This window comes from Melanerpes formicivorus, unplaced genomic scaffold (genome assembly GCF_026170545.1).
Source record: "Melanerpes formicivorus ecotype bairdi unplaced genomic scaffold, bMelFor1.0.p_v2 SCAF_112, whole genome shotgun sequence".
In the NCBI taxonomy this organism is placed as follows: Eukaryota; Metazoa; Chordata; class Aves; order Piciformes; family Picidae; genus Melanerpes; species Melanerpes formicivorus.
Window position 1 is genome coordinate 859,793 of NW_027142464.1, and position 20,069 is coordinate 879,861.

At 68.0% G+C, this 20,069-nt stretch overlaps 3 protein-coding genes across 5 annotated transcripts; 1 reads left to right on the forward strand and 2 right to left on the reverse strand.

Annotated features, from left to right (window-relative positions):
• The first annotated feature begins 7,408 nt into the window (after positions 1-7,408).
• Positions 7,409-14,790, forward strand: HAP1 (huntingtin associated protein 1). Of its 3 annotated transcripts, none has more exons than XM_068166941.1 (15): positions 7,409-7,623; positions 9,577-9,653; positions 9,789-9,905; positions 10,019-10,119; positions 10,363-10,471; positions 10,594-10,672; positions 10,759-10,889; positions 10,965-11,039; positions 11,148-11,285; positions 11,368-11,435; positions 11,538-11,705; positions 11,903-12,228; positions 12,326-12,544; positions 12,949-13,051; positions 13,736-14,790. In XM_068166941.1, the coding sequence occupies exons 1-15, from the start codon at positions 7,527-7,529 to the stop codon at positions 14,124-14,126; spliced, it is 2,199 nt and encodes a 732-aa protein (XP_068023042.1). In that variant the 5' UTR covers positions 7,409-7,526; the 3' UTR covers positions 14,127-14,790. The 3 variants fall into 3 exon arrangements, with proteins under 3 accessions (XP_068023042.1, XP_068023044.1, XP_068023043.1); XM_068166942.1 differs by having other exon boundaries at positions 7,411-7,623; positions 12,949-13,056; positions 13,736-13,816; XM_068166943.1 differs by lacking the exon at positions 12,949-13,051 and having other exon boundaries at positions 13,736-13,866.
• Positions 14,791-14,943: 153 nt separating this feature from the next.
• LOC137455837 (gastrin/cholecystokinin-like peptide) lies at positions 14,944-15,844 on the reverse strand. The gene is made up of 3 exons (XM_068166954.1): positions 15,774-15,844; positions 15,214-15,405; positions 14,944-15,081 (listed from the first exon to the last, which is right to left on the reverse strand). Exons 2-3 carry the CDS (start codon positions 15,395-15,397, stop codon positions 14,963-14,965), a joined length of 303 nt encoding a protein of 100 aa, XP_068023055.1. The 5' UTR covers positions 15,398-15,405; positions 15,774-15,844; the 3' UTR covers positions 14,944-14,962.
• A 2,475-nt stretch (positions 15,845-18,319) lies between these two features.
• Positions 18,320-19,712, reverse strand: EIF1 (eukaryotic translation initiation factor 1). Its single transcript, XM_068166952.1, has 4 exons — positions 19,572-19,712; positions 19,154-19,317; positions 18,856-18,957; positions 18,320-18,540 (listed from the first exon to the last, which is right to left on the reverse strand). Exons 1-4 carry the CDS (start codon positions 19,600-19,602, stop codon positions 18,496-18,498), a joined length of 342 nt encoding a protein of 113 aa, XP_068023053.1. The 5' UTR covers positions 19,603-19,712; the 3' UTR covers positions 18,320-18,495.
• Positions 19,713-20,069: the final 357 nt, after the last annotated feature.

The following is a 20,069-nucleotide window of genomic DNA, read 5'->3' on the forward strand; positions in this document are numbered from 1 at the left end:
CAGGCGCTGCCACTTCCCTCCCGTGGGGCTCAGCTCCTCCCCTGCCCTGCCCTGCCCCAGCTTGGCCTGGCTGGGGGGGCTCAGGTGGTGGCCAGCAAGGAGGAGCAGGCTGGGTCCCTCTGGTGCTTGGCAAGGCAGGAGCCACCCGCTGTGGCTGTGGGAAGGGGCAGGGCTGGGGGTTTTGCCTGCCCGGGGAGGGAAGGGTGAAACTGGTAGCCCAGGGGTGCCCACATCCTCGTGCCTGGCAGGTTTTACTCTGCCCTGTGCATCCATCCTGCAGGGACAGATGGAGTGTGGTGGTGTCAGCACCGTGCCAAAGGCTCCCACTGCTGTGGTGGTTTGGTGAGATGCTCACCCCCATGACACCAGGTGGCAGCTGCAGAGCCAGGACACCATCCCTGCCTCTGCCTCTGTGCTCTGCCTGCTGCAGCCCAGCTCCTGTGCAACTCTTGGCATGACACCCATCGGCCTGGCACAGCTCCTGTGGCATGGGGGGGGACTTGGGGATGTGACCCAGGGCAGCTGGAGGCAGTGGCTCCTGCTCCCTGTCAGCACCAACCCCTCCTGCCCCCAAGCTCAGATCTGCTGCTGGAGAACTTGTGAGGAGCGCCTGAGGGACGTGGAATTGTTCAGCATGGAGAGAGGAAGGCTGAGGGGAGACCTTCTGGCTCTCTACAGCTCCCATGGGGGCAGGCTGGGGACTGGGAGGTGGGAGGCTGTGGGGCTGGCAGCTGGGTGCCCAGCGGGCACAGGGCTGCTGCAGAGTGAGCAGGAGGTGGAGGTTTACACTTTGTGTCCCCTGGTGTGCAGCGCTCGGTCCTGGGCTGGGGCAGGAGCAAGCTGGAGACAAAGGCAGCAGGAGCCGGGCTGGGAAGGGGGACTGGGAGGGGGGCTGGGGAGCGGGGCTGGCTCCAGCCCTGTCCCGCCGGCTCCAGGGGACATCCTGCGCTGAGCTCAGCGCCGCGGCTGCGGCCAAGCCCTGCTGCAGGGACGGAGCTGCACTTCCTGCTGCGGCCGTGCCAGGAGCAGGAGAAGCAAAACAACAGCTGCTTTCCGGGCAGGGCTTCCGCAGGGCGGCTCGGCGGACGGGGCTGGGGGCCAGGCACCCCTCCGCCTGCTGCAGCCGCGGCCAGGGCCGCCGCGGAGCAGTGCGAGGACTTCGGAGGAAGTGGAGCCGGAGATCACCTGCGATGGGACAGCCGCGGCGGCTTGCGGGGTCCCCTGAGCTGCACCCTGGGGTGGGCCGGACCGGGATGGGGTCGGGGACGCCCCGACGGGACGGCTCGGGCTGCAGGTCTCGGTGTGCCCGGCCGGGCTCTGCACCTGCCCCGGCAGCGACTGCTGTGACCAAGGAGGTTGCGGGAGGGAGGTTTAGGGCTCCTGCTGCCCTCTCTGCACCGGGAGCAGCGCCCGGGGCTGAGTGCACCCCGAACCGGGCACCCCCCGGGAGAGTCTCCTGCTCTGCGGGAAGAGGCCAATGCTGCAAGGATGTTTCTGCAAGGGGATGGGAGCAAGGGGCACGAAGGTGGCACAGGGGTGGCACAGGGGTGGCGAGGTCTGTGGCAGCCAAAGCATCCTGTGTTGGTGACAACAGAGCAAAGGTGACAGAGCTGAGCTCCAGGTTGGGGAGCCCATGCCAGCTGGGAAGCCCATGCCAGCTGGGGAGTCATGTGAAGCAGGATCAGCTGGCAGGGCAAGAGTCCATGCCCGGTGGCCTCGGGTGCAGCAAGAGCCTGGTTCTAGAGCACTGCAGGCAGAAGCTGCCTCCTTGTGCCACCTGAGCACCTGGGTGGGATCCAGCAGGCTGTGGGAGCTGCAGCCTGCTCATGTCCATCCCCTTCCCTGCGTGCCAGCAGGGATGTTCCCATCCCGGGGGTGCTCTGCGTGGCAGGACAGCAGCTACCCTGGCCCTGGCACTGGGACTGAGCCACCACTTGCTCTCAGCCTGCACTTTGGCCTTGCTGCTCTGCAGCCCCTGACCCACAGGCACCTTTGGAGGCTCCCAGCTCCTTGCAGCCTCCCCAGCCCCAGGCTCCTGCCGCGGCAGCTGAGGGGAAAAAATAGCCCAGAGTGAGCGCAGCTCCGCCGGAGCCCCTCAGCTGCTGCCCAGCCTGGAGTGACACCCGGGGAGGGTGGGGAAGGGGCTTCGGGTCGAGCCCAGCCATGCCCTGCTGCGAGGCTGCGTGGGAGGGAGGTGCCCAGGCAAGAACTGCGTGACGGCATCGGGCAGGGCAGAGAGCAGCGGGCACAGGTCTGAACGCGCACCTGGGTGCCAGCGGAGCCAGGGCCTCGCTTCTCCCGGCCACCATCGCTGGACAGCGCCCTGGGTCCCACCGCCCCCCTGCCCTCACCCAGCTCCCCGACGGGTCACCTGGCAGCTGAACCCTGGTGGCCAGGGCGACGGTGGGGCCCGGGGGCGATGGGAGCTGCTCGCACGTGTTTGAAGGAGGTCCCCCCCGGGCAGAGCTGATGTGCAGGAGCTGGGCCAAAAGGAGACGCAGGGTCCTGGCAGCCCCAGCTCGGCGCTGACTCAGCGGCAGGGCTCCCTCCCCAGAGCCGGCGGCAGCGCGGGGAGAGGGCAGCGGCAGCCTGGCACCTCGGCACGGTGGGTCCCTTTCCTGCTCTGGGGAGCGGTGGGGAGGGAGAATGGTTGGAGTTGTGGGGCCGGGGAGATGTTCTCTGGGCAGCACGGCGCGGGCTTGGGCTGCTTGGGTCTGGTGGCCCTGGTTCTGTGGGGCTGTGGGTCTGATCTGGGGTGCCCATGCTGCTTTCCCCTGCCCTGTGTGCCAGGGAGGACCTCCCCGGAGGGAGGTGCAGAGTGACCTGGCCTCTGTGCTGCAGACGTGACAGCAGCCAGGAGCACGTGCCAGGAGGGAGGGCAGCGGTGCCCTGGCATGAACTTGCTGCCAGGCACCAGGGACTGCTGATGCCACAGTCCCCACCCCCAAAGGCAAAGGTGGGAGCAGGAGTCGTGGGGCTTGTGCAGGAGGGTCCTGCCCTCAGGGCAGAGGGCAGCAGGGTCTGCAGCCCAGTGCAGGGGCTCTGGAGGTGGCAGGAGAGCAGCAATGTGCTGCATTTATGCACCCTCAAGATGTGTTTATGGCTGGGATGGGACGGCCGTGGGTGCTGCCCAGCCCTGCCCTGGGCACCGTGGCGAGTCCCTGCTCCACATTCTGGTGCAGAGGGTAGCAGCTGAACTTTGCTCTTTGAGGTGGAGCTCCAGAGGGCTCCCTCTGGCCAGCCTGCTGTCGGGAAACCCCACAGCTCCTTCCCCTTCCTGCTTGCACAGGCAGGGACCCAGGGCTGGCACCAGCAGCCTCAAGCCCGTGGAGCATCCTCTGCCCCGCTTGGCACTGGCACTGACCTAGGCACCACCAGGGGTTCGCTTTGGTGCTGAGCCCCCCGTGCCATGCTGCAGAGGTGGTGCTGAGCAGGTATGCTGACCTGGTGCCATCCCTAAGGTGCCCTGTGTTCAGCAACAGGTGGGGGCCGAGCTGAGGGGGTGCCTGAGCAGGGGCTGTGTCCCTGGTGCCTAGAGCATCGCCCACCCTAACAGCTCCTTCTCCCCAGGAAGGGGCCGGATTCTGCTGCCTGCTGGCACAGCTGCAGGGAGCCAGGGAGCAAGGTGCCTCTCCCCATGGCAGCCAGCACCCCCCCCTAACGCCAGCCAAACTGGACACCACGGTCCTGCAAGAGACCCCCCCTGGCCAGTGCCCACCTGCCTGCCACCTCCAGCCCAGCCCGGACTCACTCACTGCTGACCTGCCCCACGCCAGCTCCACGGCCCACGGGGTGGCCACAGGCAGAGGCTGTGATGCTGCAACCATCACTGGTGGGTAGAGCTGGGCAGTGAGGGTGGGTGAGGGTGGGCAGTGCTGGTGGGTAGGGCTGGGCAGTGCTGGTGGTGAGGGTGGGCAGTGCTGGTGGGTAGGGCTGGGCAGTGCTGGTGGGTGAGGGTGGCAGTGCTGGTGGGTAGAGCTGGGCAGTGCTGGTGGGTGAGGGTGGGCAGTGCTGGTGGGTAGAGCTGGGCAGTGCTGGTGGGTAGAACTGGGCAGTGCTGGTGGGTGAGGGTGAGCAGTGCTGGTGGGTGGCCCTGGGGGCAGATGTGAAGGGGTGAGGAGCTGGGGCAGCTTCAGTCTGGTCTCTTGTCCTGTGCCCACCGTGTGGCTGGAGCTGAGCCACTGTCCCGTACCAGCCTCCTTTGTCCCGTGCCAGCAGCCCTGGCATCCTGCTCCTAGTGCCGCCCGGCCAGGCAGAGCGTGGCCAGGAGATGGCAGCAGGACCCTGCCCGCAGAAAGCTGGGGGGCGAGGGGGAGCTAGGGAGAGCTGGGGCGGGGGGGGTCCTGTGTGTCTCCCTGCAGAGGGACCCCCAGACCCCACAGGTGTGGCTTTGGCCACAGCCCTGCCGGATGGCATCACCCCCAAGCGCTGAGGGGACACATCAGGCTTGAGGGGTGCAGGAAGCACTCCGACCCCCCAGCTCCTCCTGCATCCCACTCCTCCCGGGTGCCCCCCGCCCTCAGGTGACGCCGTGCCCTGCTGTCCCCAGAGCTGTGCAGCGGCGACGTCCCCGAGGTGGAGCTCCTCAGCCTGCTGGGCGAGCAGCTGCCCCGCTACAGGCTGCGGGCCGACAGCGCCTTCGGCTACGACCACAACGACTGGCTGCGAGCCCGCCCGGAGCCCCCGGAGCCCCTGGGTCCCCTCACCCCCCGGCAGATCGAGGAGACCCTGCAGTACTTCCGTGAGTGCCTCCTCCGGTGCCAGGGGGCTGGCGAGGGCAGCGGGGTGAAGGTAGCGGGGTCTGGCAGCAGGGTGCAGGCAGCGGGGTGCAGGCAGCGAGGTGCAGGCAGTGGGGTGCTGGCAGCAGGGTGCAGGCAGCGGGGTCTGGCAGCGGGGTGCAGGCAGCGGGGTGCTGGCAGCAGGGTGCAGGCAGCAGGGTCTGGCAGCGGGGTCTGGCAGCAGGGTGCAGGCAGCGAGGTGCAGGCAGTGGGGTGCTGGCAGCGGGGTCTGGCAGCAGGGTGCAGGCAGCGGGGTGCAGGCAGCAGGGTCTGGCAGCGGGGTGCTGGCAGCGGGGTGCAGGCAGCGGGGTGCAGGCAGCGGGGTCTGGCAGCGGGGTGCTGGCAGCGGGGTCTGGCAGCGGGGTGCAGGCAGCGGGGTGCTGGCAGCAGGGTGCAGGCAGCAGGGTCTGGCAGCGGGGTGCAGGCAGCGGGGTCTGGCAGAGAGGTGCAGGCAGCGTGGTCTGGCAGCGGGGTGCAGGCAGCGGGGTGCATGCAGCGGGGTGCTGGCAGCGGGGTGCTGGCAGCGGGGTGCAGGCAGCGAGGTCTGGCAGCGCTGCCCGCACCGGGCCGAGGCCACGAGGGCAGCACCAGGGCTAATCAGCCCTAATGGGATTGGCAGGGCTGGATTGCCTCGCTCGGAACATCCCGGGCTAATTCCGGGAGCAGTTTCTGCCGGATGCTTGCAGAGAGCTCCTGACCCTCTCCCGGGACCCCGGCGCAGCCCCTCAAGTGCCTGTGCTAGGGCTGGGGTGATGCCCACCGTGGGGCAGTGAAGCCTGCTCCTGATGTGGGGTTGAGGGCACGGGTGGATTCTCTCTGCTTCGCTTCTGGCCCACATGTGGTGGGGATGGGATTAGAGTGAGGGGCCGGGTGGTGGATGTGGGGCAGCGAGAGACAGATGGGGCTGAGGGCCTGGCCCCACTGCTGGCCTGGCTCCCAAGCCCCTGCCCGTGACAGGCTGGGCAGGGGACAAAGCCTGTGCCTGCTGCCTCCTCTGCCCAGCTGCTCACCTGCCTGCTCGGCACGCAGTGGGGTGCAGCGCCCCCGGCCGTCGGCGCACCCCTACCCCGCAGCCACAGTGCGAGGGGTTCAACCCCAGACCCTATTTGTGCGCCACTGTGGCTGCCTGGCTCAGCGGGACCCGGGGCACCCCCATGCCCTCCCCGCAGACATAGCCGCGTTCAGCCCCAGGAGCCTCACGGGTCACGCCGCATGCCCCTGGAGCCACCTGCCCGTGGTGGCACGGAGGGGGCTGGCACTGCCTCATCTCTTCACCCAAACCCTTAAGCTGCTATCGGAAATAGCCCCCGCGCCCTCCTCTTCCTCCCCCCCCCCCCTAATCTGCTTGCGCAGGGTCGCAGGGACCTGCCCAGGGCAGCAAATCCCCACCGAGGGGATTAGGAAGAAGCAGCTCCTGCCTGCCCATGGTGGGACCCACACTGGTGCCCTTGGGGTCCCTGGTGGGCATGGGTGCCCACGCGAGGACCCTGCCCTCACACTCTGTCACCTCTGGTGCAAGGAGAAGCAAGAAGCTGGACCGACGGCACCTGGCTCTGGCCCCAACTCCAGGAGGGTCCCATCAGGACCCGAGTTGGGGTCAGGGTCCTGTGGGTGGGGGTCCTGCAGCCGAACACAGGCAGTGGGCACTGATGGGAGCAGCTCCAGCCCCAGCCTTGGCATTCATGGATGAGTTCTGGTGCTGGGGCAGGCGCTGGGGGTGGGCACTGGAGTGTTGGCATTACCAGCATCGAGCTCACCGTGGTGTGGGGTCCTGGCAGCCCTGCTGCCCTCCCAGCTGCCAGGGCTGTGCTACGTGCCAGCCAGCTCCTCCATAATTCAGCACAGCATCGTTCATTCAGCTCTCTGCTGCGCTGCTGCCTTTGCACGAGTGGGGCTGGGGGGACCTGGGGCTGCGTGGGGCACGGCCGGGCCAGGCTCATCCCAGCCCACGCTCAGAGTAGGGAGGAGATGAGAGGGACAGGTTGGAGGGGGATGGAAAAGCTCTGTCCCGGCTCAAGGACCTGGCAGACCCCAGCACTGCCCTGGGCACCTGTGGGTACAGGGTTTGGGGTGAGCTTTCGGTGATCCTGGGGAGCCGGGCAGCAGGGCTGGGCAGGCAGGGGGCTGTGCCGTGCCATAACCTGACCATCACCGGCTGGGGGCAGGCCAAAGGACCCCAAAGCCCTTTCTGTCTCTCCTGAGGGGCAGGAGCCAGGTCTGTGCGCGGCTCATTGGCTCAGTCCTGCAAAGCTGCTGCTGGGGGGCGAGGAACCGCTCAGTGCCCCTCCTCAGCAGTCAGCCCCAGCCATGGGCACCTCTGTGCCCAGACCCCTCCCTGCGTCCGCAGCCTGGGCAGCCGGGGGGTGGGACACAGAGCCCAGCTGCAGCAGCCCCCCAAGGCAGGATTGTACTGAGGGGTTCCCAGGTTGCCCCAGCGAGGACCCCGGCCCTGGCATGCCTGGAACATTCCTCCAGGATGCTCTGATGGGGACCACGTCCCCAAGGCGCTCCGGGGAACCGTGCGACGAGAGGGCAGCCCCCGGCTCCCCCCGCCCCAGCCCCGCCGCTCCCGCCCCCTCCCCCGCCCGGTCCCGCCCCCAGCCCCCGGTCCCGGCCCCGGTGGGACGCGCTCGGGCAGGTGCGGGCAGACCGGGCGACCCTATAAATAGGGGCGGGAGCGATCGGCTGGGCTGCGCCGCGCCGGTTGCAGCGGGCACGGCTCGGTGCGGCTCCGGTGGGCTGGGTACGATGGAGATCTGGAGCAGCCCTGCCGCCTATGATGAGCTGAACGGGAACGCGGAGAGGGGTGGCGGCGCCGACCCCATCGCCAGGGAGCTGGAGGAAGGTGAGAGCGGCCCGATCCTGCTCGGTACCGGACCGGGAAACGCCGCTGCGGAGGGCCGGGGTGTGCAGAGAAGGGCTGGACCGGAGCGGGTTGAGGGGGGGTCGGGGATCTGTCCCACGCAGCAAGTACAGCCCCCCTCCCCCAAGCCCACTCGGGAGCAGCCTCAGCCCCCAGTGCTGCATCCCAGGAGAGCTGCTACCTGCTCTCTTGGGGACCCTCAAGGTCACCCTGGCCCCAGGGAGGGTTGTCCCTGCTGGGTGGTGGTGGGGAGCAGCAGAAGGATGGGGTGAAGGAGCCCCCCACTCCCCCTCCCAGGTCTGCATGTGCCCATGGGGATAGTGGGCGCCCCCTCTCTAGCAGGCTGCCTCCCCCCCATCGTGCTGGATCAGGCCGGGGGGGGTGAAGTTGTTTACATGTTTGGCGGTGCCGCAGCCCCCGCAGCCTCCCAGGGCCTGCCTCGCTCCAGCCCTAACGATGCTCATGCTCTAATTACTTCCAATTAACAGCTCAAGGGGCTGACGAGGTCCAATTGGGATCCCCTGCAGGGAGCAGGAGCTGTTAGGGCTTGGGGAGGGGGTTGAGGCTGGGGTTGGACCCCCGCCCCTTGGACGTGCCCACTGGGGTATGTGCCCGCTGGTGTACGTGCCTGCTGGGTGCAGAGGGGACTGGACGGGGACTGGGGTGGCAGGTGGGGGCATCACCATGGCAACCACCCCCCCCCCATTACACAACCCCAGCTGGGCACTAATGGGATTTGTGTGGCTGAGCCTTTCCCCTTAACCCACTTTGCCCGGCTGGGGAGCGTGGCCGCGTCTGGGGGGCACAGGTCAAGGCTCTGAGCACAGCCGGCACAGCTCTGCCAGGGGAAACTGAGGCACCCACTCGTGGGGCAGCTGGACATTGGGCAGGGGCATTGGCAGCAGCTGTGGGGCGCAGGCAGGGCCCGGGGTGCAGGCAGGGCAGGGGGCTCCATGCTCGCTGCCCGCTCCCTCCCGCTGCGCGGCTCCTGCGCTGCCATCTGGGTGCATGCCCGGCGCTGTCTGGCAGCTTCTGCAGTTGGCAGGATGGGTGCTGGGGGGGCAGACGGCCCCGTCCTTGGGCCACCTCTCCCTGCCACGGATCCGGATAGCGGCAGGGAGGACAGGGAGGAGGCAGGGCCGGTGCCCAGCCCGATGCGCAGCGCCGAGCGGCGTTGGCGTTGGCAGCTGCCTGTTACTGAGGCAACCTGCCCGCAGCGGGCTCTGCCCTGCCGCGCCGCGCGTGGGTCGCTGCTGCAGCTGGAGGGGCACGGGGGTGGGTGCAGGGAGCAGCATCCCGGGAGGATGCGCTGGGCTCTGCCTTGGCCAGCGTCTCCGGGCAGAAAGTAGGGCAAGGCTGGCTTCTTGTGGGGAGGGGGCTGGGGGAGGGGGCTGCGGACAGATTGGAGGGGACGCCGCCTGCGTGCCCGGCGCAGCGTGGTGCCACCCACCGCTATTCACACTGGAGCTCCAGCCTGCTTCCTGCCGGAGCTGTCACCTCCCATCCCATCTCTGCTGCCTGGCTTTCCCCATCCCTCCTTCCCGTCTGTGCCCTGCGGTGGGGCTGGCACCGTGTCCAGGATGGGGGGGGGGGGTGGGCGCAGAGGGGGGGGGGGGAGGAGGGGGCAAGATGTGGGCAGAGTTGGGGGGTGAGGTGGGAGCGCCCTGCTCGCTGTGATGCTGTCGTGGCTGTCAGCATCCCTGCCCCGCACCGCGGCTGCTGCTGCCAAGCACTCAAAGGTCCTTTTCGGTGACCAGCGTGGGACAGCTCTGTGACGCCTGAAGCAGCCACGCTGCGGCTCCCTCTGCCATGCGACCGTGGGGAACGAGGGTGGGAAGCAGTCATAAGGGACAAGAGACCTGGGGGGGGACAGTGCCGAGACCCCACACTGGTGCCTCTGCCGTGGGGGGGTCACCCTTCACCCTTCTCCCCCAGTTCTGTGTGCCGAGCGTGTGGTCAGGATCACCAAGACCTATCACGACATCGACGCCGTCACCAACCTGCTGGATGAGGTATGCTGCTGCCCGCTCCGCACGGGAGCTCAGGCAGCTGCCAGGGCTGGGCTGGGGGCCAGCGGGGCCCCGGGGACGCAGGGGTGGGGTGAAGGCTGGGGCAGAGCAGGGCTGATGCGGACCTGCCCCTTGCAGAAGGAGAGGGACCTGGAGCTGGCAGCGCGCATCGGGCAGTCCCTGCTGAAGCAGAACCGGAGCCTGTCCGAGCGCAACGAGCTCCTGGAGGAGCAGCTGGAGCTGGCCAAGGAGGAGGTAGCGGCCCCTGGGTGAAGGGTCCTGGGCTTGGCCCCCGCCTGCCCCGGCCCAGAGGCTGTGGGTGACTGTGGTGCCCCCTGGCCGTGCCCTGATGCCCCTTCCCCTCCCAGATCGCGCAGCTGCGCCACGAGGTCTCCATGAGGGATGATCTGCTCCACTTCTACACCACCACCACGGAGGAGAACGAGCCCACTTCCACCACCTCCACCCCGTGAGTCGGGGGGTCCCTGCTCTGCTGCTCGCCTGGGCCAGGGCTCCTCCTGGGGGGCTGGGCAGAGGCCCTGGGCAGGAGCTGTCCCCATTCCCAGGGTTGGTTCTCCCCTCCCTCCCGTGGTGGCTGTGGGTCCTGTCCCACAGGCTGAGTCTCCTTCCAGGGAGCTGGGGCGATTGGGTGGGGGGCAAGCCCCATTCTGCCCATGCTACAGGTGCTCAGCACCCTCCCTGCTGTCCCCAGGCTGCCTCGGCAGGAGTCCTCGCTGTCCCTGCAGCAGTACTTCCAGTACGACAGCCTGCAGCAGAAGCTCAAGTGCTTGGAGGAGGAGAATCAGAAGCTTCGGATGGAGGTGAGCAGGACACCCTCTGTGCCCCCACCTCTGCCCTGCTTGCTGCCTGGAGGCCTGAGCTGTCCCCAGGGGGGTCTGCAGCTCCTGCCCATCGTGCTCAGACCTCCAACCCTCTCCTCCAGGCCACCAACATCGCAACCCAGACCTCTCAGTACGAGGACCAGGAGCAGCAGCTGATGATTGACTGCGTGGAGCAGTTCTGTACGTGGGGCTGGGGTCGGGGGGGTGTCCCTGCAGGGGCCGGGGTGCTCTGCCCGGGCACTGACGGACCCCACTCCTCCCCGCAGCTGAAGCAAGCCAGCAGGTGGTTTACCTCTCGGAGGAGCTGTCCCGCAAGGCAGAGGACATGGGGCGGCAGCAGGAGGAGATCAGCCAGCTCCTGGCGCAGGTCGTGGAGCTGCAGCAGAAGTGCCGCGCGGTGAGTGTGCCCTGCCCGTGCCAGGGGGCGGTGCGGTGCGGGGCACGGCCCTGACCTGCCCTCTCCTGCCCGCAGTACGGCTCGGAGGTGGAGGAGCTCCAGCAGCACCTGGCCGTGGCGAAGGAGGTGCAGCAGCAGCTCCGGATGGAGGTGAGCCCCAGGCGGGGCCTGGCCGTGGGTGCCTCAGCCTCCCTCAGGGGGAGGGTCCTGCCCTGCTGCTGTCTGGGGGCCGCAGCTGAGCTCTGCCCCTGCCCGCAGCTGCGGGACCTGCAGGAGAAGTATGCAGAGTGCGGAGGGATGCTGCAGGAGGCTCAGGAGGAGGTCAAGAGCCTGCGCAGCCGCAGCCTGCCCAACAGCACCGTCAGCCGCTACAGCTCGCCCAGCATCCTGCCCGTGGTGAGCAGCAGTGGGCAGTGGGGGGGGTGGGGGTGGGCTCTGCACTTCCCTCTGCTGACACTGGGTCCCCCTGCACCGCCAGGACTCGCTGGCAGCTGAAATCAAGGGGATGATGAGGAAGAGGGCAGACAGCTCCTCCTCGGACTACAGGTGAGTGCCGGCATCGGTGCCCTGTGCTGGGCTGCGGGGGGAGGGTCCCTGGAGGGGCCGGTTCGAGGGCCCAGCCCTGCCTGCCCTCCCTCCCGCCCGCAGGAGCTGCCGGAGAGTCTTCGAGACGGTGAAAGCCGTGAACCAGGCAGCCAAAGCCAGGTCCTGCTCCCAGTCTCCCCAGAGCACGCCGCGCTCCAAGCAGCTGTCGGCAGCTCCCTCCGAGGGGGCCAGCACCCCCCAGACCACCTGCTCCGGCTCGGAGGGCGCCCAGTGAGTGCTGCAGAGGGGACTGGGGCCGGGTGGGACAGACCTGTGTAAGAGCTTGGGGAGGGGGTTGGTCACCTCGGAGCGTGACTCGATGGGGCCAGGGGGTTCAGGCGCGGCTGGAGCCTGCTGCTGGCTCAGCACTTGGGGGGGCTCTGTCGCAGGGCCACCGCCCCAGCACCCTAACGCTGTGCTGCTGGCAGGGGCGAGGGGGCCAGGGAGCAGCCCCGGGCAGCCCCCGGGCAGCAGGACCTGGAGGCGGCGGTGCAGCGGCTGTCGGTGCGGCAGCAGAGCCACGCCGCGGAGCACGGCTCCGGCTCCAGCTCCTTCTTCGAGGCCGAGCGGGAGCGCAAACTCTGGCGGCTGGCGGACGAGGAGGACTCCAGCGGCGTCCTCACCCCCAACGACAGCGTCGTCTCCACCGGCACTAGCTGCTCGGCGGGCTCGGAGTTCACCACCGGCTCCGGCTTCTCCCTCGGCTCCCTCTCCTACCTGCCTGACAAGCTGCAGATCGTGAAGCCCCTGGAAGGTGAGGGGTTGGAGGGGGCTGCCCGGTGCACAGAGCTGCCAGCAGGAGGGTCCTGTGGCACCGGCTGAGCCCCTCTGGCTGTGTCTCCCCCCCTCAGGCTCTGTGACACTCCACCACTGGCAGCAGCTGGCACGGCCCCACCTCGGGGGGATCCTGGTGCCCCGCCCTGGGGTGCTCACCAAAGACTTCAGGCAGCTGGACATTGACCTGGAGGAGGTCTACAGCCTCAATGACCTGGAGGAGGACGATGTGGAGGCCAGCTCCTTCCAGCTGCTCCCTACCTCAACACCTGCCAAAGCCAAGGAGCGCCCTGGGGGTGAGCTCGGGGTGAGGGGACGGTGACCCCCAGGACATCTCTGCCTTCCTGTGCTCTCCCCTCTTGCAGCAGCTTGTCCCTGCCATCCTCATCTCTCTGCAGCACTGCAGGGGCTGTCCTGCAGCCCTCACCCCTTCGATGCTGTGCCCCCACTGCAGCCCAGGCCTGTGGAAGGGGCAGCTCTGGGAGAAGCATCAGCTCCTGTCTCTGCTTGTGCTTGCAGCTTCCTCCTCTGAGCAAGCCCCAGACCCACAGCTGCTGGAGCTGTGCCCCTTGCACTCAGCTTTCTGCTGGGGGTGGCAGCTCCCAGCACAGCTTTGGCTCTCCTGCCTGCCCAGGGCACTGCTCTCTGCCTGTGTCGTGTGCCCCTCTCCCATTAACCCAGTGTCTCCTGTCCCTTCCAGTGTTCCTCTCTGTTAACAACCTCCCCCAGACCCTGTCTACCTTCACCTTCACTACCTGCCACATCCTCCACCCCACCTCTGAGATCACCATGGTGACACCCAGGTAAGGTGCGTGGCCCCCCCAGGCCCCCTCTCCCCAACCCTCCTCACCCCACACCTCACTCCATGCAGCTTGAGGAGGCAGTGGGCAGGGGTCCAGCTGCAGCCCCTGATACTGAGAGCTGTCTCTGACTCCTGAGACGTCCCCAGAATCCTGCCTGGGGGTGTGCAGCCCCCTGGAGGGAGGGGACCAGCCCCTGCCCTCTGCAGCACCCTGAAGGGGTGAGGAGAGCTCCTGGGGAGAGCGACAGCACCCAGGGGCCAGCAGCCTTCGGTCCTGGCAGCTGCAGGGCTGTGACTTTTTCCTTCTCCCTGCACTTCTGTGCAGCAGCCAGGACCTGACCCAGGCTGCAGGACCTCTTAATTAATGAGCAACTGCTGCTTACCCCTAATGAGCCCCTGGGAGGCTCTGGGGGGTTGGTGTGAGCTGGAGTTCACAAAAGCCTGCAGGTCTGGAAAAGCTTCTGAGCAGCTGCCCCCTCCTGCCCCCTCCTGCCTGCTGGGGAGTGCATGGCTGCAGCCCCCACCCCCAGCACCCTGTCATGAGTTTTGGGGCAGGCACTGGGGGTCCCCTGTACCCCAAGGCTCGTTAGGTGAATGTGCAGGAAGGAGAAGAGGGCTCCTTGCCCTGCCTGAGGAGCAGCCCCGAGGCCCTCCTGACCTCCCCTCTGCTCTCTCTTCCCTGCAGTCTGTCTCACACCGTCGTGCCTTCTTGTGGGCCCTCTGCGGGGCTGAGCCTTGGCAGCCCCTCACCAGAGCTGTCTTCCCCCGTGCTGGCACCTGGCCCTGGACCCCCCCTCACCCCCCTGGGACTCGTCAGGCTCCTGCTGCTGCGGGACACCACCACCTCGGGGCTGGGGGCTGGGGCCTGGTGGGCTCCCCTGCTCCCCTCCCAGCACCCCCAGCATGCTGGCTCCCGGCCCTCCCCTGCACCCGGGGGGCAGGATCTGCCCCCACCCAGGAGCAGCATCTTCAGCTTGAACCTGGTGGAGAAGCTGCGGGGCCTGGGGCTGGACAAGGTGGTGGCCAGGGGGGAGGAGTCCTGCAGGCAGGGGCGGTGCAGGGCAGCGCCCACCTGAGGGGGCTGTGGAGGCCACAAGCTCAGGATGAGACTCAGCCTCTTGCTTGCCCAGCCACGGGGAAATGAAGAGGTGCCAGGCCTTCAGCCTCAGCTCCTGCTGCTGCCACAGGCCCTAGCAGCAGCCCCCAGGGGCAAGGACACAACCCTGGAGCCTGATGCTCCACAGGCAGGGACCTGTAGGGGACGACAAGTGGGGCTCTAGGAACCCAGCTTTGGGGCTGGGGGCTGCTGGCTGACCCTGTCCCCTGCCCTGGGGCTGGGGCCCTGTCCCAGGAGCCAGCTGCTGGCAATCAAAACTGTTCCTGCTTCTGCTGAGCCTGGCTGAGGAGCAGCTTAGCCCTGCAGGGCTGTGCAGGCTGCTGCAGCCAAAGGTGATGCTCAGGCCTGGGGGGCGGGGGGGACAGGCACCAGGATGAGACCTCCCCTGCCCCACGCTGGAGCCCTGGGAGGGCCTCTGGGCTGACTGCTGAAGGGAGGATGGCTTTGGACTCTTCCCTTCCCCTGGCTTTGGACTCTTCCTTTCGCCCTCACTGACAGCAGTAGCAGCCAGGGCTTGGGGCACCCCTGCAGTGGGTACCCCTTGGGCTGCAGCTGCTGCCCCTGGGCCGTGTCCCTCACCCCCTGCCCTGCCCTCCTGTCAATAAAGCTGAAGTCATAAAGCAGCTCTGTGCCAGGTCTGCCTCTGCTTGCCGGCTTGGGCACTGCCCTGCGCTCCCTGGCGGGGCTGGGGGCGAATCCCCCCTGCCTGCTCCCCCCTGCCCCAGCCAAGAGTCAGCCGCAGCCGTGTGCCCTGCCCAGGCTTTATTGCGGGAGGGGCCAGGCACGGCGCAGCCCCTAGGCAGCCTCCGCGGGGTCCTCAGCGCTGCGGCGGCCGAAGTCCATCCAGGCAGGGTAGTAGTGGTCGTAGAGCTCCTCCATCCCCTCGTCCCCGAAGCCCTTGTGGACACCCAGCTCTGCCGGGGCAAGGGCAGAAGGTCAGAGCGGCCCCGGGCTGGGGGCTGGCACTGGGGGGGGGCCGCACTGTGCCCTGTGGAGCCCCCCCCCCCCCCCCCCCCCGAGGCCGCCCGGCCGCTGCCTGCCGGTACCTGTGAAGATGTGGGGCTGGAGCCGCTGCTTCTGGGACAGGAGCTGGCCCCAGTCACGTCGCACCAGGCTGGGGGGATGCTGAGGGGGGGCCCCCGCCGCAGGCGGAGCCTCAGCCGCGGGCCGGCACAGGCAGGTGCTCACCAGCACGGCCAGCAGGAGGCTGAAGCACATCATCATCCTCATCCTCGTGGCTGCAGAGACCGAGCGGGGAAGGGAGCAGAGGGGCTGTGAGCACTCAGCTAGGGACGCACAGCCTGTGACAGCCAGGGGGGGACCTCTGCGGGGGGCTGGGTGCTGGTCCCCAGGGCATGGCCACTCCTCAAGTCCCCTCTGCCCCTCCTCAAGTCCCCTGGAAGCAAGTCGGGAGGGGTCCACGGGGACCACCCAGCCCAGCTCCAGCACCACCTGAAGCTAAACCACAGGACTCAGGGCACTGTGGAGCTGCTCCCTGAGCTCGGGGCGGGGGCTGCTGGTGCCCAGGGCATGGCCAGTGCCCGGGGCCCCTCCATCCCTCCTGCCTGCCCCCCAGGCCTCCCCCCTGCTGCCCCGCGGGACTCACCTGCAGGCTCCGGGGCTGGGTGGGTGACGGGCGGCAGGGCAGGGCTGGCACCGCGGCTGGCTCAGTCCTGGGCACCTCCAGCCCCGGCCTGCTTTTAAAGGCAGCGCTGTGGGGGCCCCACCCCGGGGCGGCCCCGCACCCACCCCCAGCAGCTGCCGGACAGACGGACGTGTGGGGACAGATGGAGGCCCGGAGGGGCTGCTGGCTCTGCCTGCAGCTGTGCCTTGCACACACAGCCCTCTCTCGGGGCACAGCCACAGCTCACTGCCGGGGCGCCCCTGGGAGCCCTCAGTGCTGCCTCCCAGCCCCTGAGGAGGGCTGCAGAGAGGCTGCAGAGGAACTGTTTTGAGGCCCCAGCCCTGGAGCTGCTCAAGGTCAGGCTGGACAAGGCTGTGAGCAACCTGCTCACAGATGCAAGCTGCAGATGTCCCTGCAGGGGGTTGGCCTGGATGCCCTTTGGGGGGGGGAGGGTTGGCCTGGATGCCCTTTGGGGGGGTCCCTTCCAGCCCAAGCCACTCTCTGGCTCCTGAGCTGTGCTTCCTCCCTGTGCATCTACCCAGGGCTGAGCTTCACTCCTTTCCTCCAGAGCACTCAGCTCTTGGTGCATCCTTGAGCTCTCAGTGGGCTGGGGGTGTGGGGGATGAGACTTGGCAGCCCACCCTGGTCAACACCTTGCTGCTGACCATGGCCTGTTCCAGTGCCCCCAGTAGCCCCCACCTGCCCCCCCAGCCTTTCCCTGCAGTATTGACAGTGCCTCCTGCCTGTGTTTGCCTTCCTCTGCTATCTGCAGAGAACATTTGGCTGCCTCCCTCAACAGCCCCCATCAGTGACGTGCCAGAGCCAGGCTGCCGGCCTGTGCCCCCCCTCTGCCCCCCCATGGTCACCCAGGAGCTGTCGATGCTCCTCAAACACCCCCAAAACTAATGGCCTTTGGATGGGCTCCTCCTGGGCCCTGTGGCCATCGATCCACTGCTGCAGGCAGCAATTCTCAGGAGGAACAAACAAATTGTTCTGCAATTGCTGCCTTCTAATGGCTCACTCAGGGCCAAATGAGCCATCAGGGTGCTGGGCACCCCACGGGGCTCCCCCTTGATGCAGGCTTCCATCCTGCTCCCTTCTGGGGCAGAGTGGGTTGAGGGAAGCTGGGAAAGGCTGAGCCTGGAGGATCCCTGGGCCTGGTCTGGAGCTGCAGGACCACACTGGCAGGGCTGGAGGTCACCAGGGTGCAGCCAGGAAGGGCTTGGAGGTCACCAGGGTGCAGCCAGGAAGGGCTTGGAGGTCACCAGGGTGCAGCCAGGAAGGGCTTGGAGGTCACCAGGGTGCAGCCAGGAAGGGCTTGGAGGTCACCAGGGTGCAGCCAGGAAGGGCTGGAGCAGCACTTTGGCCTTCCAAGGGCAAAGGCTCCCAGGAGGCAGCGAGCGCAGGGCTGCAGCCTGGGGCAGGGGCTGGGGCTGGCTGCAGGAGGGAGCAGAAGACCCTTCCTAGAGAGCTGCCAGCAGCTCCTGCCCCAGCAGCTCCTGCCCCAGCAGCTCCTGCCAAGCCCAAGCACAGCCCCAGGGAGGCCCTGCCAAGAGGAGCTGCACTCTGCTCCTCCTGACCCACCCTGCTGTGTTTCAGTCAGGCTCCTGCAGCAGGCACTGGGCAGCCCCCCGCAGCCAGAGCTGCTCTGAACCAGGAGGTTTTCATCTGAGGCAACCTTGTTCTTACTTGGTGGGGGCCGAGGAGCCCCTCAGCTCAGCCCAGGGCAGAGCCTGCACCCCTTTGGTGGCTGCAGAGGCTGAAAGGGGCTCCCAGGAACACAAACAGCACCAGAGCCAGGGAGAGCAAACTGCAGGCCAGCAGTGACTCAACCACCACCCCCTCAGGGGCTGCCCAGGGAACAGGAGTAGCACCCAGGGGAATGCTCCCCAGAACCCCCCAGAGCCGTCCCTGTCCCCCCAGGGCCCTGCTCAGACAGCTCCAGCAGCCCTGAGCTGCTGTCACTGCTCCTCAGGCTCTTGGGCTCCAGAAAGCAACCAAAGGCACCAAGGAAATGCTTTTGGAAACCAGTTTTATTTAAATAAGACTTTAAACACGTTACAGAAAGCATTGGAAAGGAAGCCAGGGCTCTGCTGCCCCCCAGGGCAGAGGCAGCAGCTGCTGCTGACCCCCAAGCCCTGGCCCCAGCTGCTGACACTGCCTGCATCAGTCCACAGCTCTCCCTTGTCACCAGTTCAACCCAAGGCCATGCTTCCTTCCCTCCTGCCAGCCTGGGGCTCAGAGGGTACCAGTGCCGTGCCAGGCCTCACCTGGGCACTGCCAGCCTGGAGGTCGCTCTTCGGTCGCTCACAGCCAAGCTTCCCCACAGCCCTGCGGCAGGAGGAGCCAGGGCTGCCCAGGGCAGAGGCTCTCTCCTCCCCGGGGGGGCAGAGCAGCAGCACCCAGGAGCAGCGCAGGCCGAGTCCCTTGGCTTGGCTGGGCACAGCTGGGTGCCTGGGGCTTCGGGCTGGAGCGTGCCCACGCCCCTGGGGGACCTGTGTGAAATGAGGCACAGCCAGACCAGGAAGCATGGGGCTCGTGTCAGTTTATTACATCACTGCGTTACACCGGGGCCAGAGGCAGCAGAGGCCCCAGGGCTGTTACATCACACAAACCACCTGCTTTTAAACTCATGACAAGGGAGAGGAGGGAATTTCATGGTAAGGAAATCTTCTTGCATAAAGCTCCAGTGGCCCACAGGCACTTAAAAGCCATGGACTTTCAGCTGGTCGTCTTTGGCCAGTCCAATCTGCAAGGAGGAAAGAAAGGAAGAGGCTCCTCAGAGCAGGCTGAGGCCCAGGCCCCTGCAGGCACCCCCACAGCTCCTGGCCCCTTCCTGCTCCCCTTGGGAGCGTGGGGTAAGGATCAGGCTGCGAGGGCAGAGCCTCACTGGATGAGGGTTGGTTGCCTCAAGCAGCAACTGGAAGAGCAGAAAGAGCTTCCTGGAAGAGCAGAAAGAGCTTCCTGGCCTGCTCCTGTACCCCCCCCCACCCCGAGGGCCTGCAGTCACTAAGGTGGAGCCTCAGGAGCTCAGCTGGCAGGCAGCAGGCTGCAGGTCTCCTACCTCCACGAGGAACTGGCAGATGTTCTTGCGCTGGTCACCCTGCAACTGAATCACTTCTCCATACTCGGGGTGCTCGATCACAGTACCATTGCAGGCGAATTTCTGCGCAGGAGAGAGAGCAGCCTCCTCAGCACCCCTGCAGGCAGGCACCGCTGCTGCAGGCAGGCACCGCTGCCCCCCTGCTCAGCCCGGCTCAGCTCGGTGCGCTCCGTGCTCCCCGGGCGGGGGGTGGGGGGGGGCCAAGCCCCGCGCAGCCCAGCTCCCCGGCTCTTCCCCACCCCCTCCCCCCGGCCCTCACCTTCTTGAAGGCCTTCACCAGTTTCTTTTTATCGTAGTCATCCGCGATGCCCTGGACTGTGGTGAGGGTCTTCCTGCCGTTGCGCTGCTGGATCCTTATATGGATGTAGTCCTCAGTGCCGGCAGGGAGCAGGTCATCACCCTTACTTGCATCAGCAAAGGGGTCTGCGGAGAGCGCGCGTCACTGCCCGGCCCGCCGCGCCGCGCCGCCATTGGCCAGCGCGCCCGCCCGTCACGCCGGGGCCCGCCCCCCCCCCCCCCGCTCGCCCTCCCCCCGCCCCGCGGCTGACGCAACAGGCCCCGGGAATAGCAACTGCGCCACGGGGCGGGGCCGCGCCAGGGCGGGGCCCTCAGGCCGCTCCCCCCCCCGGCCCCGGCCCGGCCCCGGCCCGGCCCCGCCGCCGCACAAAGGGCCTCACCGAAGGGTTGGAGGTTCTGGATAGCGGACATACGATACGCTTCCCTTCCCTCGGCGGAGGCGGCGGCGGCGGCGGAGCGGTGTCGGAGGCGGCGGCGGGGTGGCGGCGGGGTGGCGGCGGCGGGAGCGGCTCTCGGCGGAGGGATGCTCTCGCAGCGGCGGCTCCAGACGCTGTCAGGGGGGCGGGACTGGCGCCCGCCGCTTATATACGGCCTCCGTGTGACGTCAGCGCGCACAGGAAACGAGGGTGGCTATTGGCCGCCGAGCGGCGACGTCACCACGCACGGGCGAGCGCGGCCGCGCCCCGGCTGGCGCGAGAGGCAGCGCGCGCATGCCCGCGGGAGGCCCGGGAAAGGGGGGGGCCGGTGTCGCGCGGGGCAGCGCCTGCGCAGTGCGGCGGCAGCCGGCGGGGGCTGGGCCGCGTCGTGCCCGCGCCTCGGGGGGCCCCGCGGGGCCGTGCCCGCCGCCCCCGCCGCCCCCGGACCCCTCCCGCTAACCC

Excerpts from the sequence above, each read along its gene's own strand:
- HAP1 (XM_068166941.1), top strand. The coding sequence starts at position 7,527 with ATGGAGATCTGGAGCAGCCCTGCCGCCTATGATGAGCTGAACGGGAAC. Across the intron at positions 11,040-11,147 it reads AGCAGCAGCTCCGGATGGAG|CTGCGGGACCTGCAGGAGAA; the intron begins GTGAGCCCCAGG and ends CCCTGCCCGCAG. Across the intron at positions 11,286-11,367 it reads CGCCCAGCATCCTGCCCGTG|GACTCGCTGGCAGCTGAAAT; the intron begins GTGAGCAGCAGT and ends CTGCACCGCCAG.
- LOC137455837 (XM_068166954.1), bottom strand. The coding sequence starts at position 15,397 with ATGAGGATGATGATGTGCTTCAGCCTCCTGCTGGCCGTGCTGGTGAGC. Across the intron at positions 15,082-15,213 it reads CCAGCCCCACATCTTCACAG|AGCTGGGTGTCCACAAGGGC; the intron begins GTACCGGCAGGC and ends TTGCCCCGGCAG.
- EIF1 (XM_068166952.1), bottom strand. The coding sequence starts at position 19,602 with ATGTCCGCTATCCAGAACCTCCAACCCTTCG. Across the intron at positions 18,958-19,153 it reads TGGTGAAGGCCTTCAAGAAG|AAATTCGCCTGCAATGGTAC; the intron begins GTGAGGGCCGGG and ends TCTCCTGCGCAG. Across the intron at positions 18,541-18,855 it reads TCTGCCAGTTCCTCGTGGAG|ATTGGACTGGCCAAAGACGA; the intron begins GTAGGAGACCTG and ends TCCTCCTTGCAG.